Below are 20193 nucleotides of genomic sequence, written 5' to 3'. Positions count from 1 at the left end.
CTCTGCACAGGCTCTTCCTCCTCCCTGAAACACTCTCTCTTCACCCAGTGTGACTCACTCCCACTCATCCTTTCATCTTCAAGGTTCATGGTCCCTCCATCACCACCCCTAACCAAAATAAACCCTGTCACACACTCCCACAGCACCAGGAGCTTCTAAGTGTATTCTGTCATGATTGTGGGTATGTGATTCCTTTGATTAGTGTCTGTCTCTACCACCATAGGACAAGTCCCTCATGATGGAGCCTACACCTGCCTTGCTCTTAGTGATAGCACAGATCCTTCTCCTAATTTTCTTCCTCTTTTGTCATTTGTCCTGCTGGTGTGTGTATGTGTGTGGTGTGTGTGTGGAGGGGGGGGAGTCTTTTTTATCTTTCTCAGCCTGTTGCCTCATTTTTAATTTGTAGAGAAAAGTGTCGACCTCTTGGGATTGTTGGGGGGACAATGTAGGTGAAGGACACCTCAAAGGACCCTACCTGCTTAGAACAATGGCTGGGGTCTCAGTACACAGTCACTTCCCTCACCCTTCTCAGTTCTGTGTTAGTTGACTCTTCCCAAGAAGCATTTTCAGAAGAGAAGTAACTGGGAATTAGGACCACTCTTTAAATAACATTAGTAACAAGTCCTATTTGTTAAGCCACTTTGTTAAATGCTTTGCATGCATCATCTTATTTGATTCTCGTAACAACCCGTAAGGTAGTAACTATTATCCTCCCCTCCCTCCCTTTCGTGTAAAAAAAATGTATAATTTATGTTTTGCTGTGCTGCGATGGCTTTTCTTTAGCCATGATGTGGGGGTGGGGGTTACTCTTCTTTGCCATGCACACGCTTCTCGTTGTGGTGGTTTCTCTTGTTGCACAGCACAAGCTCTAGGCGCACTGGCTTCAGTAGTTTCTGCTCCCAGGCTCTAGAGCACAGGCTCAACAATTGTGGCACACCAGCTTAGTTGCTCCGATGCACGTGGAATCTTCCCAGATCAGGGATCGAGCCCGTGTTTCCTGCATTGACAGGTAGATTCTTTACCATCGAGCCACAAGGGAAGCCTGAGACCAGGACTTGGAGACTTGGAGGTAACTAAAGTAGCAGTTATTAAGTAAAAAGATTAGATATGTTTTATTTGTTCTTTCACCCCCTCCCCGATTATTTATTGTCTACTGTGTTCAGGTTTTGTGCTCAGCAGTTGGGGTTATAATGATGAGAGTGAGAAAACAGGGATTTGACTAGTCAAGATCTAGAAGGGTTTTTGGGTGGCAGTTAACAGCAGAGCTGGACGCTGAAGGAAGAGGAGGAGCTGCTTCTAAGGGCTGAGAGTTTGAACTTTTCTGTCCATCTTTGGGAGTCGACTTAGAAAAACCCCAGGCCTTCCAGAGGTTTCTGCAGTGCCTCTTAGCTCCTGATTGGATCTCCAGGGAAGGGGAACTTACTACCTCCAGAAGTCTGTGATAAAGGGAAGTTTTGGCTCTAGGAAGGCCATCTGATCCTAACTCATTTTAGGACCTAGAGCTGAGGGAATGGCCCAGAAGATCCTTCTCCTCTGTCTCCCTCCCCAGCTCAACACCCCCACCCACCGCCCCTACTCTAAGGGTTCCCCTCCCCCTCTGGAGCTGGGGAATAGTAGTGGGGAAGCAATCACACAGAGATCATTTGTCACAGTCCACAGAGAACTCAACAGCAGTAAAGGGAACACACTGGAGATCTAAGTGTCCCCTGGTTGGAGATATGAATATCCATGAGAGGATATTTGAACAGGATCTTGAAAGATGAATAGGAGTTTGGGAGTGGACTGGGTGAAGCCAACAGTGTGAAGGAGCCAAGTGTTCAAGTTCTGGTGTTTGACCAACTGGGTTTGGAATCCCCATTACTGACAGGTGACTTCATCAGTATACGATAGGGGCAATATTGGAGCTAAAGCTCCCCATAAAGCAGATGTGAGGTTTAGAGAACATGGCGTTAATGTCAAACTCTCAGAACAGTAGCAGTTACAGATTAAGGATGCAGTACAGGTTAACTGGTGTTGTTAAGGTACAGCCACTCAACCCGTAAATACAAGGAAGCATCACAAAACATCCTGCCAAGCAGGTGAGGGAAGGGCTGAGAAATGTGGAAGGGGTCAGATCAGGCAGGAGTGCGAGCCAGTATAAGAACTTAAAAATTAAGCAAGCAATGACATAGACAAGCCGACAGATTGGTGGGGCGGGGTTGTAGTCAGGGTGGGAGACAGGCGGGGGAGTGGGCAGCCAGTGAGGAAGCTGCGGCATAACCCGGGAGACTAGAGGCGAGCAAGGAATCAGTGTTCTCATTCTTTGTCTTCGAACTGACCAGGTAGAACCTAGCTAGACCTCGGGAGGCGGCCGCGATGAGCCCTTTACAGACAGGATCGCTGAAGGCGGACGCCTAGGGCAAGCCCAGACGCTGGTGGCCGCGCGCCACCTGGTGGCATACTAGGTGGGCTCTGCAGCGGAAACAGCAAAATCCGGGTTATGCTCTGGGAAACTGAGGCAAGGAGCACGGGTGGGGAAGGTTGGGATCTTCCAATTGGACCCCGTCCCTATTCTAACCCCGTTTTACTGATAGGAAAACTGAGGAGCAAGGAAGGAGAACAAGGCCGAGGAAGGACGCTCTCAAACGAAGGGCTTCAAGACCCCAGGAGTAAAGAGCCTGAGTTTCTTTAATAGCATCAATGGCTTGAAACTTAGTTTGCCATTCTGTTCCGTTCCTCGGGCAGGGGGAAAATGAAAGAGGAGGAAGAGAAACTTCAGTCGTTCCCGCCCACCCGGAGGTAAAAAGGCTTTAAAGAGTACCCCGGAAAGCAGAGTTTTATAGATTCCATTTGCATACGAACGCGGTCACCTCGAGTTAAACTCCGGTCCTTTAATCTCGGGTCCAATTTGTCCCGAAGCCGCGGAGGAAGGCCCTCGAGAATACCTACAAACACCGCCCCCTCTGAGACCCGCCTACGGGGCTGGGCCTCTTTGCACGTGCTCACCCGGCTCCTCGGCGATCCGCCTCCTAGGAAAGACTCATTCTCGGGGTGGGGGGATCCGAGGCGTCCTAGGGAAGGTTGAGCACACGGATAAGTCATAATAAAGAGAAGGTCCTGAAGTAACCTTTATCTAACTTGTACCGGAAGTCTTCATCAGGGTTCGTGATGTCAACAGGCCTTGGCCTTCCCTTCTTAAGGCCGCTTTCCCCTACTCCCACCCCTTCAGTTGGTGGGGTCCAGCGTGGCCGGCCTCGCCCGGCGGACTCCAATTCCCAGCGTGCCCCGCAGGGCAGTGCGTGGCAGTGGCGCGTGACGTCGGGGGTGGGAGCTGGCCAGTGCTGAGGGGGCGCGGCGCGGAGGGGCGCGGAGCCGGGCGGCTCGGGGCCCAGAGAGCGCCGCGGCCGGGAGCCCGCTGGCCCCTGACAGCCCCCTCCCCCTGGCGGACGACGACGGCGACGAGGGCGCCGGTTATGGCGGAGCAGCGAACCGAGCGCGGGCCCTGAGCTCCACCGCATGGAGCGGGACGAACGGCCGCCTAGCGGAGGGGGAGGCGGCGGGGGCTCGGCGGGGTTCCTGGAGCCGCCCGCCGCGCTCCCTCCGCCGCCGCGCAACGGTGGGTGAGGGGCGTGCAAAGTCTCGGCCCGGCGAGAACCGGGCCTCTGTCCCCCTACCCCGGGGAGTCCCGTCCTCTCAGCTGACTCTCTCTCTCTGGGAAGCCGCGGCGGCTCCGGGTCCCCTCAGCGCGAACCTTCACCCCGGTCCCCCTTCAGCGCCGATTCTCCTTCGCCGCCACCCCCCCGCGGGGACTCCCCCCCCTCCCCCCCGGCCCGGATTCTCCTCCTGCCTGGTTCCCTCCACCCCGACCTCCGTTTCTCCCTCTCCTCTGTCCCCTCAACACAGGCCTCCCCTCCCCCCGGCCCCGTCCCTCAGCGCGAATCCTCCCCCCCCTCTCCCAGATCCCCTCTGCACCGGCCCCTCTCCACCGGCCTCCTTCACCTCGAGTCCCGTCAGTGGGGGCGTCCCCTGCCCCTGTGATCCCCTCTTTCCCATCCTCCCCTTCCCGGCCTCCGGGGGATCCCCGTGCGAGGGTCTCTTCCCCCAAAGGGTCCCTTCAGCGCCGAGTCCTTCCCCTCTGCCGACCTCCTCAGTGCTCCCCCCCCCCCCCCGGGTCCCTCCTCCCTCCGCGGACGCTCCCTCGGCGCCCTGCCGCCGCCACACCCTCGTCCCCTGGGTTCTCTCTGCCCCTCACCTTTTGGGAGCCTCTTTCTCTCCCCTCCGCGCTGCCGCGCTTCCCGGGCTGCTCACCCGCCTCCCTTTCGGCGCCCACCCCCTAGTCCCAGAGCTCCTGGCTCAGCGGTTCGTTTTCGGATCCCGCTTGTTCGCTCTCCTGCCCGCCCCGCTCAGCCCGGTCTACCGATGCCTCGGCGCTCCGGCCTGACCGGGGGCCCGGGACACCTGCCTCTTTCCTCTTTCCGCCCGCGGGTCCTGGCCCGCGTCCGCCCAGCCTTACTTCTCCTCTTCCGTTTGGCGCTCCCAGAGCCCGGGCGACTCCTCACCTGGCCCAGCCCTACCCTCCGCGCGCCCCCCTGCCCCCATGTCCGGGCCAAGTCCTCAGGTTCCTCCGGGCTGCGGCTGGGCCCGACTCCCCCCACCGCTCCCCGCCCCCCCTCCCCGGCCCCCGGCTCTCTGCCCCTGCGGGGTGTTTTATTTGTATCTGTTTGATATTTCCCCCCACAGTGTTTGCCGCGGAATGTTTTTATTGGTAACGTGTAAGGAGCTTTTGTGAGGTCGTAAAAGGTGAACTTTTGAACTTGGAAAGCGCCCTGGAGCAATTAGCGCAGGCGATAGCCCCGGGAGGCCTGCATTACAAAGGGTGCTCGTACCGGCCGGCAAACGCTTCGGCGGCAAACCCGATTTATTTATTTATTTGCCCTGCCTTCCACCTTTCACATCTCCTCATTTCCGAATAAAGGGCAGGCTCTCGGAGATCCGCGCCTCCTCCCCTCTCTGCGCCATAAACGCGCAATTCTCTGAAAGATCTAGGACCGAACAGTGTCTAACAAGTAACAGATTTCAAATTGAATGCAAACACCCGGGACAGTTAGTAGGCACTAAAAATTAATTGCTTCAGTAAGAAGTTTCTCAATCAGGACAGTGACCTGGCAGGTGTGAGGAAAGTAACCTGAAAATAGGTCGCTTAGGTGCTCAGTTGATGAATGAACGGGGAGCTGCACAAGGGGAGAAATTTTGGGGTGTATCTACGCCTTCATAAATTTATGAACTCGTCAAACATTTATTGCCAGTTGAGTAGATCTGGCGTTTTTGCCAGTTAACGAAAAAGTCTGTTTCGAAGAGAGCCTGGTTAGCTTCATTTACTGTTGCTGACCAAGTAGTGATGTGTTTTCAAAGCTCTTGTCTTTTTTTGAGATGTCTGTGATGTGTAGTATCTAGGTGGCTTGCAGTCCCTTGGGTTGTCTTTGGAGACTAATTTCTGAATGTGAACATGTTTGAGATCAATAAAATCCCGTGTCACAAAGGAAGAGGCTGGAATCCAGTTAGAGTAGGAGATAGTATCATAGGAACAAAGGATTTCTTTAGTGCTTTTGACTTTTAAGCTTTTTAAGAGGTGATTTGTTTTGGTGTTGATGTGTTAAAGTTGTAAATTTTGATCTAAAATTTACCATGCTGATTTTTTTAAACCAGATCTATAGAAGCTCAGATCTCTATTACGGTCCATACCAGTGTGTATGTGTCATTTTGTAATGCCTTTCTATGTGTGTATGCTTCTGTACCCACCTGTGCGACTCGTAGCTGATGGATTTTACTGCAGGCAGTACTTTCAGTTCCACTTGATAATATTGTTGTAAAGGAAGCCTAGGAACTGCATTTGCTATTAATTATTCATTAGTACATTTTAAAGAACTCAGCGGTAATTTTAACTCTTAATCAAATTTCCCTTTCACAGTCTCATTTCCTCAATCAGTCAGGACCATTTAAAAGAATGTTATCAAGCAATCCATTTAGGCTAAGGTGGCTTTAGTATTTTACATCAGCCCAACTTAGTGCTACAAATGTTTCCTTTTCGTTGAAAACAGAATGGGACTTGTGGCAGTTTGATGGGCTGTAAGGAAAATACATGAAACATTAGACTGTTGTGGAAAGTTTTATTTTCCAGTGTAAAAATGAGTATTGTGTACTGGTTAATAGTTCATGTTCATTATCTCTTAACATACAGAAGAATTACCCCCCCCCAAAAAAAAAAGTTTATCTTTGGAATGGTGGTTTTTTTTTTCCTTTCTATTATATACTTCCTAATTAATATTTTTCTCCAAAAGTAAATGAAACTGCTTAGGTTCAAAGCAGAGAAAATGAATTCTCCTGGCTTTTTATCCTGGTGGCTGATTTCTATTTTATATGAACTATTTGCAGTAGATAATCATCTAGATAGCAGATCTTTTGGTTTGTGTCATGAAGAAATAAACTGAAAGTGAAATTTTAGAAATGTTTTCCTGCCGGAAACGCCATTGATGATGAATTTAGAGTCCTTTAAATGGTTTTTATTATTCTGTCTGAACAGAGTTGCTAGTCTTTTGATGCACCATCACCCTTCCAAGAATTCCCTGTGCTCACTGCACTAAATATTTCAGTTGTTGCTTTTAGGTTTTGATGACAAACATGAACTCAATCATAATTTCAAAGGAAGATGAATGATTTGAAGAATCTGTTGATATTGCACTTGATCATTTTATTTTGAGAGAATAATGGAGTAGACTTCTAAATGTTTCAAGCAAAGGAAGTTTATAAGCCATTATAAGTAATTAAAAGCATGTTTTATAAAATTACACTTTAGAAGAATTGGAGAGAAGTTCACTAAATAAACCTGATGTCCTTTTTCTGTTAAGACCATGCCATCCGAATGTTTATCCCTGAAAATACTTGAGCAGATATTTTCCGTGACGGTGTAACTTTTCAGTTCTGTGACTTTAAAGATCAAGTTAGTTCTGAGTCAGTCCAGAATTTTCTACCTTCGTTAAACAAACAAGCAAAAAAGCATACTATAGTATTGTTGTTCTTTAGTCCAAACAGCGAACAGGTGTTTTCTTAGTGGGTTCCGTGACCTCCAAAGAACACTGAAAGGCAACAATGAACAGATTCATCAGTGAGCTGAGGTGTGAGATGACCACATTTCCAATCTCAGATTTACCATCTACCATATTCTTTCATGTAATCTAAGTATGAACATGTTCCAAACCCATAAATCATTCTGAATTCTGTAGCAAAAAGGTGTGTGTGTGTAAGCGTGAATTAGTGCTAAGAGGAGCTAGATGGGGAGGAGGGAGATGAGCTAGTGAATAAAACTGCTAGTGAATTTCCTAAACTATGTTCAAATCCTGTATTCCGTATTTTATTAATAATTTCTTAGTTTTTTTCATTTTTTCCCTTTTCCTGGGGTTGTGGGGCAAAGGTTAGAAAATAGGTTTAGGTTTAAATACCTAGGTTTAGTTTAGTGGAGGATGGAGGGTAGAACTGCCAACTGCCAATGTGGTGAAATTTCTCAAAAACTTCTAGTGCCTGTTGTGCAAGCTGGCTTTAAATTGCTAATGATGCCTGCATGTTCTGGGGCCTGGGGCTGTATTTGTGAGTTTCATCCTGTATTAAGACATCATCACTTTGTTTTTATAACTAAGTATTTATTGGTTTGTGTTGAATAAATTGGCCCATTAATGAATTGTGTTCACATGGTAACTTCTGGCTTCGGGATAGCTTTAGCTGGGATAGTCTCCAAAATTAGGAGACTTCATTTTCAGCAAGCTCATCTAGATCTTTGGGGCCTTTTCATAAGTTTTGGTTATTATTTAATTTTGTGTTCTAGTTAAATGACATTCTCCGTTTTAAGTATTTTTTGCAGTATTTTATATAATTAGGTTGAAAGTTAAATTTGGGAAGATGCCATTTATGAGTAAATTTTAATGTTGGTCAAATCTATTAAAGTAGGACAATAAAAATGCCTCATTTTATGTGTGCCAGTTGTCTTATATGTGAAAAAGGTTCACAATCAGAAAAATAGAAAGTTATGAATCAACGGATAAATTTTGCATTTCAGCAAAGAATAAAAGTGTCCTTGAAACAATTTTCAACAGAAAGAGCTATTGAATATGTCTACATAGTAAATATACCCAACTTTGTAATACTTTGAAAGTATTTCTGAGACCAACAAGTTGTGAAGGAAAATGTTTTCTTTCAAACTTTTACATTCTTAAGGTCAGCTTTTCCCTGATTGAGGTAATTTCTTAAGGGTTTATGGATGCCTTTGTTAATAACTAGGGTTCAGAAATACCAGAATTACTTAAAGTCAGCAAAAAGTACTAAGCAGGTAATTCTTTTTTAGGGTGTTGAGTCCCTCTCAGAGCCGAAGTTTCAGATTTGTCTGAGCTTAATCTATGTTAAAAAACAAACAGAAAAACCAACTCTGGATTAACTTTGGTATATATAGTATTCCTAGAATCAGGCTCAGGCTTCTATTTATTACTTGTTTTCCGACATGGGTTGTCTTTATGAGAAAGATAAGGCTGTTATCTTAGATATCGGAAAATTAGAAGAAAACCATTGTGAGATGTCTAACCTGCTTTTTCAGTGTGGTTTAGAAATAGCTATAAATAGAAAACTTTTATGTGAAAGATTAAAACATTTCCTACTTTATTTCATTCTTCCCTTACTACCTGCTGTTAAATAGTAGCCTGGGGAGAACAGCTTCTCAAGAAAAGAGATTTTTTTGCTGTTTACGATTATTTAAATAAGACTTTACTATGTAACCCGGTAATTCTAATTAACAGTGATTTAGTTGGGGAGCGAACCAGGATTTCCTCAGCTGGCTGCTGGGGACCTGAATTGCTTTTTTCCCCACCCCCAGCTGCCCTAAATCTTTTGATCCCTAAGCTACAGTGGTTGTCATTTGAGAAAGCAAACTGAGAGAAAATAAGTTGAAAATAGTCTACTTTCAGCCTTTATTTGCATCTTGGATGTTTTGTTCTTAGAAAAAATTATAGGGATAATTGAGTCTTTAAAATTTATTTTGAAGGGTACAAACTGTCATGTCTGAATAGAAAATTCCTGGATTTCTTTAAAAATACTTTTTTTTTTTTTTTTTTTTGCTTAAAAAATTTGGGGGATGTTGTAGTGTTGACAGTCATTATTTCAAAAGAGAAATTATCCTCATTCTAAGTTCACCGGAGGCATTCAGGTGTTTTGAATTTCTTTAGGAGTGTGTGTTTGGGGAAAACAAAAGTTAGCCTTTATGCAATGGAAAAATTTTCAAAGTAGTTGTGGTTTCTCCATCAGCGTTCTATTCATAAGTTCAAATAAGGAATCACAAATTCTTAATGTCAAACACTTAATAAACTCTATAATTTGTTATATTAAGAGTTTAAAAAGTATCTTCAAATGATGAAATCTTTGCAACCTAATTGCAAACTGTACATACCCTTCAATTTGTTTATACAGGAGAAGCTATTCAACCATAAACCACAGATGGCAGTAGCAGCATATTTTTCTGTTTTCTAGAGGGACTCTGGCCTTTAAGTTGGTGTCAATTCTACTGGCACTGTTGATAGGTCAGCTGCCAGGTGTAATGTTTCCAAAACCAATTCCCTAGGCAGCAACATGTAATGTATTCTGGAAACAAATCCAGGCATTTGATTTGAAGATATACTCTGTGGGTGGTTTGAACCAAAGTGGTGATTTTGCTCTCATTGTTAAGAGTGAGAAATCATAAGGAGAAGCTGGTAATAATGATAGAGGGAGTTGTTTGAGTGATAAGCTATATCACATTGGAATTGCACTGTGTATCAGTAGAGGGTATATTAAACAGATATTTGGTTTAACAACAGTTTGCATTGGAAACAATTTGTAATTATTTAGAAAATAAACTCGAGAATTGTGATTTTGAGAGTGAAATGCACAACTAAATTCCTCATGTGACAGAAGTAGATAACTCTCAATTTTTTATTTCCAGCTCTTCCTGATATTTCAGTGAATTTTGTACCTTTTTATAAAAGCATTTCAGAGATCTATAAGTGCCTGCTCTTCCAGCCCATCTTTGTAGTGTTAAATTTTCTGTTTTTAGTTTTCCCTCTAAATACATTGATTGAAAAAGGACATAATTAAGCAGATTTTTAAATTTCCTATTATACTTCCTTTGAGTTCAGAGGTATAATTTCATAGTTTAAGATTTAGGAAACATTTCAGTGACAAACCTGTGCCAAAGTGATGGGCACACTGGTTCTGTGAAAGGATGGGAAGTTGGGGGGACCACATTAACCTGTGTTAGTTTTCATTTAAAAAATTAATTCTTGCATTCATTTCAGTCTTGAAGCCATACTGTCTTGGAAGGATTAAAAAAAAGTCTTGATTTTTGTTGTTGTTAATTTCTTGTGTTCTACTGGTGGCTCAGCTGGTGAAGAATCTGCCTGCAATGTGGGAGACATGGGTTTGATCCCTGGGTTGGGAAGATCCCCTGGAGAAGGGAACAGCTACATACTCCAGTATTCTGGCCTGGAGAATTCCATGAACTGTATAGTCCATGGGGTCGCAAAGAGTCAGTTGTGACTGAGCGACTTTCACACACACAAACTGCATCAGATACAGTGTTCTTTTCATCACAGTTAACTCCAGTTTGTATAGTTTTTCTCTCACAAGAAAGAAGAGGACACTTGAAGTCTTTTACACTTTTTATCTTGTTTCCTCATCTCTTGCCTTTTAAAATTCATAAATGAATAATGAAATAATATACAGTTGGATTGTATTTTTTGTCAGTCATTTCTTGATCATTTGTTACTAGATTGTTTCAGGTTTAATCTCGTCCTACTTATTGAGTACTTAAATTTGTTCTTAATAATTTACTGTATGGTGTAAACCAGTAATTTTCAAAGTGTCATCCATGAACCACGGAAGAGTGGGCCCTGAAACCCTTTCAGGAGGTTCTTGAGGTCAAAACTATTTTTATAATAATACTGACATTATTTGCCTTTTTTACGATGTTGACATTTGGGCTCATGTTGAGAAACAGTGGTGGGTAAATTATTGGCACCTTAACAGAAATCAAACTTCAAACTGTACTAGTAGTCATTGTATTCTTCAGTTCTAGTCACTTGTATTTGTTTTTTTTTTAAAGCTATTTTCACTTAAGAATGTCCTGGATGAAGTAGTAAAAATGATTAATTTTATTAAATCTCTACCCTTGAGTACAGATGTTTTTGATATTCTGTGTGAGGAATGGCAAATGCACAAAGCATTTATGCTGCTTACCAAAATAGAATAATTGTTTTTAGGAAAAGTGCTTCTGCAATTATTTTGTGAGCTAACTGCTTTTTTCATGGAACACAATTTTTACTTGAAAGAACAATTGACAGACCATATTTAGATTGGGTGTTTGGCAGACCATCTTTTGAAAAACGAACAGTGAGCAGGGAAAACTGACAATGCTTCTTGATGGTGAATAAAATTTGAGCTTTCAAGTGACAATTAGAATTTTGGAAAACTTGTACCTGCCACTTTGAGCTTGACAACTTCCCTATACTTAAAGCCTTTTCTGATGAGCCCTAATGTTGATGTTACTGATAAATGTCATTAAAAAAAAATTATATAATGAAATATGTCAGCATTTTGAAGATCACATTTCCGTGAAGGAGCAGTTTCCAAATTACCCAGTGTATGATGTTACAAAATTCTGAATGGAGAAAAGATGGGTTCAAAGTGCTAAATAGACCAGTGGGTTTTAATGTAACAGAGTACACAAAGTTCATTGATACGGTTTTAGATTTCCCTTTGAACTGACCTTTAAGAAACCACTACTTACTGAATTTTGGTATATTATCAAAGGAAAATACCTACAATTATTTTCATTAGGAAATAGTTCTTCCATTTCCAATTACAAATCTGTGTGAGGCCAGATTTTCTGTGTATACTTCAACCAAAACAGTATATCACAGCATACTGAATGCAGAAGCATGTAGGAAAATCTTAACTACCAGAATTAAACCAGATATTAAAGATTAGTAAAAATATAAAACAGTGCTACTCTTCTCATCAGTTTTGTTGTTTTGTTGGAAATTATAGTTTTTATAAAATAGGTTTTATTAACATATAACAGGTTTCTTGTTACTTTTGGATGAATTAATAGATACTTAAAAAGATTTCACACTGTGGTAAATATCACTAGATATAACCTGTGTAAATGTTAGCTCTTTGGGTCCTCAGTAATTTTTAGGTGTGTAAAAGGGGTCCTGTGACCATGCAGACCAAAGTAATGAGAGAACTTCTTTTCTGAACAGACTGACTTAATGTGGAAGAAAATAGTGACTTTACCAGGTATTATTGCTAGCACTTAGTTTGGGTTTATCATTCCTTCTCTCTCTCTTAAAAAAAACAAAAACTCTGTAAAGAGGCTATAGAGGAAAACAAAATGAAAATGAGTTCATTTTAAGTTTTCTTTGCTTGAGACTAAATGAAGTATGTCATAGTTCACCTCACTGAGTTCTCTGATAAGGCTTTTGTCACTTGTCATGTGAAACCTGTTGCTTAGCTATTAATTATTAGAAATTTTCCAGTAGAACCTGTTTCCTCACCAAGGGTAGATTTATAATTGTGGAAATAAATCTGACAATACAAAAATACTTTATTACTTGATAAAGACTCATTGCTATAAAAAATATTTATGAGATAAAACCCTCTGTCTTTTCAAAATTTCCTTCAAGAATAGTTTGCTTCCTACGATAAACTATAATGGAAAAGAATATTAAAGAATGTATATATGTATATTTAATTGAATTACTTAGCTGTGCAGCAGAAATTAACACATTTTAAATCAACTATACTTCAATTAAAATAAAAGGACACAAAGTTATGAACATAGAAGAATAGTTTGCTTGTTTGCTTTCAGTAGATGTGTTTGGCTTTCACTGAGGCTTCTAAAGCTGTTATTTTGGCAGTGTCAGTTTGTAGATTGGTTTTCCTTTAACCTGGTTTTCACTGAGGGAGGTTGTAATAAAGTCTGTATAGAAGTATCTCCTCTGCTGATGTAAGAATACCCTTTCCTAGTGTGAGTAACATTTTAGTGTAAGTCAAATTAGTGTGTTGTTAAAGAGTTAGAGATTTACTCCTTAGGGTAGTTGCTAGGTAGAACTCATTCTGGAGTGAGTTTGCTGGCAAAAGAAATGTCACAGAACAATGTGAATGACAATAAGGAGTTACTGGATCAGAACTTAAGATGAAAAGCTTGGTGGGTGATGAAAGATCAGTGAGATATCTGGGCTACCTTCCTGAGAGCTCTGTAGTCATCTTGATGTTCTTGGAGTTTCGTGTAATGTACCTTTCTAAGCATTTTTGTGTTCTGTAGGGGTTGCAGCTTAGTAATGAGAAAATAAAAGCCTTTTCTTTTTCATTTTAATGCTTGGATATTATTTCAAGTTTCAGATGAGCTAAATCATGTTAATTACTAAGCTCAATAATTTAGGCAGATTTGTGTTTTTTACCCTTCCATATTTTTGCTGTACTTTGAAATATAACCTGTTAGAGGCTTCTCTTTAGCCTTACAATCCTTCCTCCAAAATGCCTTTTTGGCAGGATAATAAACCACCTGGGGGAAACCCCCCACTGATATCTGTTTAGAGGGCTTTGTTTTTTTGGAAGTGGCAGTAGTTTCAGTAAGGGAGGAAGGATTTTGGTTAGATAATGTGAGAGGGAAAGAGCAGGGACTCTGGAGCGTGGCAGTACAAAGATCACAGCTGTGTGACTTTGTCACTTGACTTCTCTGAACTTTAGTGTTCTCATTGAATAATAATAGCAGCTAATGTTTATATAGTTGTTATTATATAATTTTTAAGCACCTTACATATGTTAACTGTATTTTCATAACTCTGTGAGGTAGGTGTTCGACTGTCACCTGCATTTTGCAGATGTGAAAACTGAAGCCCACAGAGATTAAACCCTAGTTTTTACAGTTAGTAACGCCATTAATCATTTGTTTTCTAGGTTTAATCTGTCCTTCCACTCCCCTTCTCCCCACGTACTATAATGTTTCTGAAATTGAGGGTAGTGTTATTAGGACTCGTGATAAAGTCTGTAGAGTGCCAAGCATAGTGTTTGCCTCAAAGCAGATACTTGTGAATCCAGGCGATTTATAATTGTTGAGGATTATACACAACTCAACTCACTATAGAATAGAGTCACAGAGATCTTCCCTTAGAGTTGCAAGTGATTTATTTCTCTTTCATGTTGGCTTTAATAAGCCAACCAGAAAACAGTTTTGATAGATTCAGAGACTATCTTTGACTGCTAAGGAAAGAGGGGATTTCGAGCTATTCAAGGCAGTGATACCATATCTTGAATCTGTAGCCTCAGCACTAAAAACACAAGTAATTGGTGTTTCATGAATGAATGGATAAGTGAAAGAATAATCAGGTCAGGAATTTTGAGTCTTTTTCTATATCAGAGTCCTTCAAGTCCGAGTTCTTTGCAGGTAGTCAGAGAAAGTCTACAAAATACGAGGGAAGAGAATATGCTTTTCAGTCACTTGAGAAAATTGGGGCAGTATGTAAGTCAAGCTGAGTGTTGAAGTTAAATCCAAGGTTTGAAAAGCCCTCCTGGAACCAGAATATAGCTACATTTCTGTTTGGATATACAGCACTCCTTGTAACTAAAGTGACCAGATACACCAGATTAAGATGAGACGGTCAGTAAATCCGTGGTTGTTTGCTTGAGTACTTTGGGGAATGCCGTTTAGGAAAGGGTAGCTTTTGTCCCCTGTACGTTTTAAAAAAATTTCTGCCACACAAAAGCTGGCTATATGAAAAAGAGGAGGACCAATCCAAGATTGATGTGACCCTTTGAAAGTGGAAATAGAAGAACTGGTTGTCCAAAGCTTGTAAAATATAGAAAGTGATTTTCTAGCAAGGAGATAGTGAGAACGATGTGACAGTGGGGGTTAATAGATTATGGTAGTAATGTAGTGTTGAGCAGGGAAGGGAGGAGAGCAGCCACATTATTTGAGGAGGTATGAGGCTCAGGAAATAGTTGGTGGGCCTAGGTTTTGCCTGGGTTCTGATTCTACCTCTCTTATAAAGACATGTTTCTATGGGTCTACCTATAAAATGAAGGCGCTAAATTAGGTAATCCCTGAAAGAATTTTCCAGCTTTTTGTTGAAATGAGTTGGGTAAAACAGGAAGTTGCAATTTAGGAAAGTCCTGCCTAAAGCAAGTAACTATGGTACTCACAGCACAGATTCATTGGGATGATTTTGACTTTAGATACTGTTCAGTCATCCCTCAAGGAGTATTTACATTCCGTAATACTTACCATACTTTGTCTCCTTATTAGAACACCTGGCTGCTTTAAATTAAGGTCTGTGGGATCACATAATTTACATGTAAATTCTGTTCTCTGGGTCTACCTTATAGAAATGTTTGCTGTTAAAGTTATGATGTTATGATAATTTGTAATATAAACTCGAGATTCAGTGTTTTTTTCTTTTTTAACATGATCACTATTCTTATCCCCCCCCGCCCAACCATGCCACACTTTTCTTTTGTAAGGACAATTTCATTCACTGAGTCAAACCCATAGTTAATTTCAGAGTTTTCCCTTATTCCTTGTAAAGGATTTTTTTTTTTTAAAGTAATTTTTATCTGCAGTATTCCTTCAGCATTGAGAAGAGTCCTGTCCTCTTAAGACTTAAATGCCCTGAGTTTGAGAACTTGGATTCATTAAGGAAAATTTCAAAACCTCCTTAAACGCTCTTGGTCGGTAAGAAGGGAGCCCAGCAGGAAAGGGACGGCAATGTATGGGGGAGGGGTGGAGGGGGGTTAGCAAGGGAGCTGCAGTTGAAATATTCATCAATCATTTTACTGGCACCAGGAAGCCAATCAGCCTTTTAGAGGAGAGAACTTAATCAATCACCTAAAATGGGAAATTACAATTGCTTTCCCGCAAAAAAATATTCTCTTACTTGCTGACAGTTTAAATCTGAAAGATAGTTGGGCTGACTGGAATTCAGAGCTAACTACTGGCGAGCAGCTCAGTTACTGAAAGTACTACTGTGATGGAAAAATACGTAACATTTGAAGATAAAATGTGCTATCTGCCATGAGCCTTTTAAAATATTTAAAGTAAAATACTTTTCATGTAGTGTGCCTATTAATATTAACAATTGCTGAGCATTTATGGGTAATATGAAGTGTGTGAAATACTGTAAATTTATTTTCTAAAACTGGTTTTCAGGGCATAGATGGGCTCTTGGCTGAAGAACACCCAGTGTTTCCAATGCCTTGTTTGGAAAGCAGGTTTAGAGTGTTGTCTTAGGGACACTTCCTGGGGAACACAGTTGGAAGTGCTTGCATATCAATAAAAGCAGGAGGGATTTAGCTGTATCTTGTATTTAGATTTAAATGTTGTGATCTCTGAATTCTGGACTTGAATTGCCTGTGGCCCTTAGGTTCCTTAGATATGAGCTGTTTAGGAATCTAATGATTTTAAAATTAGAAATGTGTCATCACTGTAGAAAATATGGAAACTGAAGGGAAAATTACCTATAATTTTGCTTCCAGGTGACTTTTATTAGCATTTTCTTATGTTTTCTTCTAAACTTCTTTCAAATCCTAGTTTTTTGCTTATTGTTGTGATCTTACAATATATACCATTGTTTTATGCTTTTTGTTTGATTTTACTTTTTTTTCTCATGTTGTAAGCTTTACTGATTCAACATTAACTCATTTGAAACTTTTAATAGCCATATGATAGCTCATTGTTTTTCATTGTTGAACATTAAGATAGTTGATAGTTTCTCATTGTTTTAACCATACTCCTTAGACTATCTTGTGCTTTCTTTTGGCTTATTTTGGGGGGGGGGGGAGATTTTTAGAAGTATGTGTCTACCTCAGCGTACCATCACCAGCAACCAGTTTAATTTACACTGATACATCTTGTATATTAACATCTAGGGCTTATTACTGTTTTTTAATAAATGCTTGAGATAGAATTGAGACACAGGCAGGCTGTTTCCTCTATTCTCAAGTTATAGAGGGGTATGTGGAATCATTTCCAATGGCTTTTGTTTTCTGAGTCTTGTAGATTTCTGGCATTAGCACCCCCCACTGCCCCCAACCCCCGGAAGCATGCACATTGCCTTCTGCTGCCTACCTCAGTATCTCCAGCCTAGTCAGAGCAGTGTTTATGGATCCTTCTGAGACTGCCTTCTTTCTCTTATAGATTATGGGTGAGTGGGTCACAAAGACACTCTGGAGCCTTCTCTGGTTGCCTCTCAGAATCTCAGGAGGATGGATTAGGGTGTGTGTGTGTGTGTATGTCTGTATGTCTCTTTTCAAATACAACTGTATCAGTTGCCTCAAAGTCTTGAATCATGTCCTGAAACTTACAACTGAATTTGATTGGAAATTAAGTACATGGAGAGAGAAGTTAAATTTACATTCCTTTAGATATCTGCATACTCTGCATGGTTTTCTTCCTCTGTGACTGAAAAACTGATCCTGCACAGGGTTTGATAGTGAAAACTTAAATAAGTTTTATGCTAATTTGAAGGACATTCATAATTTTTAGCAGAGCTGGTTTCAGAATGGAAATAGAAATATTTTTGGAGTCTGGCTATCTACAAGTTTTGAATTATATTATAAATCATATTTGCTGAAATGAAGACCTCAGAGTCTTCTGGTAATTTAAAAAGTTTGTTGATTTAGAGTAAATACAAATGTTTGAAGATTATTTGCTATGCTGCTTTGTGTTCACCACTGGTGGTAAGAGAATTTGCTATTTGCCAGGACAGTTTTTATTAGGCTCTTTAATAAGAAAGTGAATAAGCCAGCTGCTCTTTCCTTCGACTACACCAATTGCAGAGCTCCTCAAATCCTAGTTAGTAATTAAAAGCCTTGAGATGACCTTGAATCTAACTGAACTACAAAAGCTGTCTTGAGTTAAATTTATAGTCTGTTGATTTCAAAAGAGGTTAGAATCATATTTTTTTTCTGAAACATTAAGGTTAGCCTTGGGTGTACGTTGAAGATCAGAAATAATAAGAGGCACTTTTCAGTACAGAAGAGAAACCTGGAATGGACAAAAAAATTAGATTTATCATTTCTTCATTGAGCATTCAAAATATGTATTTGAGGAGGTTTAAAGTAGGGTGATATTTTTCAAAGTGTCAGTTTGCGGTATTCAGATTTGCTGTAAAGATCTCTTTTCCCCATCTTAACATAGAGATTTTTGAACCCAGCTGGGAAATCAGAATAAACGTTTAATGCTATTTAAAAGTAACAGTTTATTAATTCATGCTTAAAATATTTTACAGTAGTGGTAGCTTTGTTAATAAAAGTTCCCGTTTATACTCAGGCAAAAGTGCTTTATATTTGGGCTATATCATAAGATCTATGAGTAGAGAATTTGTCTGCTTACCAAGAATGGCAGAATATGTTTTCAGTTGTTTCGAGAGCCTTGAGCTACTATCTTATTAATAGAAGGAAAGTTTAAAATGTTGTAAGAAATGTCAGATTTTAAGCATCAATAGGTGAGATAGGACATTTCTCCTGGCATCATAAATGTGATAAATCCCTGAAAAGCCCAGCAGTAAGACAAATAGTTTGAGTAAGCACTGATGTCTTAAATAGATCATGTAGGCTTTAGGGTTATTTTAATTTTTATGTTTATTTAATAAGATTAGCTTACACTTTGATCAAAATAATGGATCATAAACTTATATACCTGTGTGTGTTACACACATCAGGGATTGTCAGTGTGGGATCATTAAAAATGGTAGTGGGGGTTCTCAGCAAGTTTTAGTTGTGCAAAATTTGACCTGAAATCAATGATTGTCCAGGCTAAATAAAGTAATAATGTCTCTAAAATCTTGACTTTTGCCTTGAAAGTATTCCAATTTAGTCTGACAGCTATACCACTTGACCCCTGAATAGCATGTACAAATTTTTTCAGGAGGGTAGAATAAATAGTCGTAGTATGGTAGAGAAACTGTGTTTGTGTGAGTGGCAATTTAAAATTATTTCAGCAGACTGTTGTTATGATATAGTGATTAACTACGTGTGTTAGCTTTAGTTGGACCTGGGTTTAAAACCTCTCTCCTGGAGAGTAGTGGTGCTGAAAGGATGTAGAATCACCACACAGAATGTCTTACTGGAGAATGAATTGATGCAGTGTGTGAAGAACCTGGAGTGTAGCTGTGTTACTGTAGAAAGGTTATTTAATATTTCTCAATTTCCTTATCTGTAAGTAAGGGCTTCCCTGGTGACTCAGCAGTAACAAATCTGCCTGTCAGTGCAGGAGATGCGGGTTTGATTCCTGGGTTGGTAAGATCCTCCCCTGGAGAAGGAAATGGCAGCCCACTCCAGTGTTTTTGCCCGGGAAATTCTATGGACAGAGGAGCCTGGTAGGCTATAGTCCCTGGAGTTGCAAGGAGTCGGAAATGACTTAGCAACTAAAGTAAGGTTAATGACCTGCTTCATAGATAAGCAAGCCAGTTCACCAAAATGCAGCTCACTGAAACTAGTTTGCAAATATCCAATTTACCCAACATTCAGTTCAACAGAAATCAATTTGCTGAATCTATAATTTGTAGAATTTGTTGTCAGTTTCCTTCTAAATTGCTACCTTATCATTTTTTACTCTTCTATTCTCTCCCTTTTCCTGTACCTTATCTCTTCCCTCATTACCTGCAGACCAAACCAGACCGTATCTTTTCACCAGCAGAGGTCCCTAACTTTTTGCAGCAGCAGTAGCAGCAGAGACAAATTGACATTCTTGAAAATGCTGCTATCCTGTATGTCTTAATTTCACAGAAGTCTTTAAAATCTAATTAAATTCTCCCATCAATATGTGTTTTTATAAACTATCTTCATAGTTAAAATAAATTTTTAGTAAATTTAGAGAATTGACTATTTGGAGTTTTGCCTATTTGGTAAATAGACTTGGAACTACCTCTCTCAGGTATGTTTGGATAAATTAGGCAATATCATGTAAAGTGCTTATTAACACACAGTTGTTGGATTAAAGTCAGTATTTTGGTGTTTTTCTTGAAGTCCTCTTACTCAGGAAACTGGGAACCGTCTCCCTGTACTCTCATTCAAGGATTTTCTCACCTGGGCTATCTAGTTGGACAGTATCTAATGATGAAGTATCAAGGCTGGTTTATAGACCAC

At 40.7% G+C, this 20193-nt stretch overlaps 1 protein-coding gene and 1 long non-coding RNA gene across 3 annotated transcripts in view; one reads left to right on the top strand and one right to left on the bottom strand.

Annotated features, from left to right (window-relative positions):
• Positions 1 to 582: 582 nt before the first annotated feature.
• Positions 583 to 4351, bottom strand: LOC110125237 (uncharacterized). Its single transcript, XR_011482732.1, has 3 exons — positions 4232 to 4351; positions 2986 to 3050; positions 583 to 997 (listed from the first exon to the last, which is right to left on the bottom strand). It is a non-coding gene; the product is annotated as an uncharacterized lncRNA (long non-coding RNA).
• Positions 3313 to 20193, top strand: part of NR6A1 (nuclear receptor subfamily 6 group A member 1) — a 222441-nt gene continuing 205560 nt past the window's right edge. For both annotated transcript variants that reach the window (XM_070452697.1, XM_070452691.1), the window contains exon 1: positions 3313 to 3595. In XM_070452697.1, coding sequence (XP_070308798.1) covers positions 3496 to 3595 — 100 coding nt within the window. In that variant the 5' untranslated portion in view covers positions 3313 to 3495. The remainder of the gene's footprint in view (positions 3596 to 20193) is intronic.

Source organism: Odocoileus virginianus, chromosome 2, assembly GCF_023699985.2.
Source record: "Odocoileus virginianus isolate 20LAN1187 ecotype Illinois chromosome 2, Ovbor_1.2, whole genome shotgun sequence".
Lineage (NCBI taxonomy): Eukaryota > Metazoa > Chordata > Mammalia > Artiodactyla > Cervidae > Odocoileus > Odocoileus virginianus.
The sequence above is the reverse complement of the archived record's forward strand: the minus strand, read 5'-3'. Positions and strand labels throughout refer to the sequence as shown.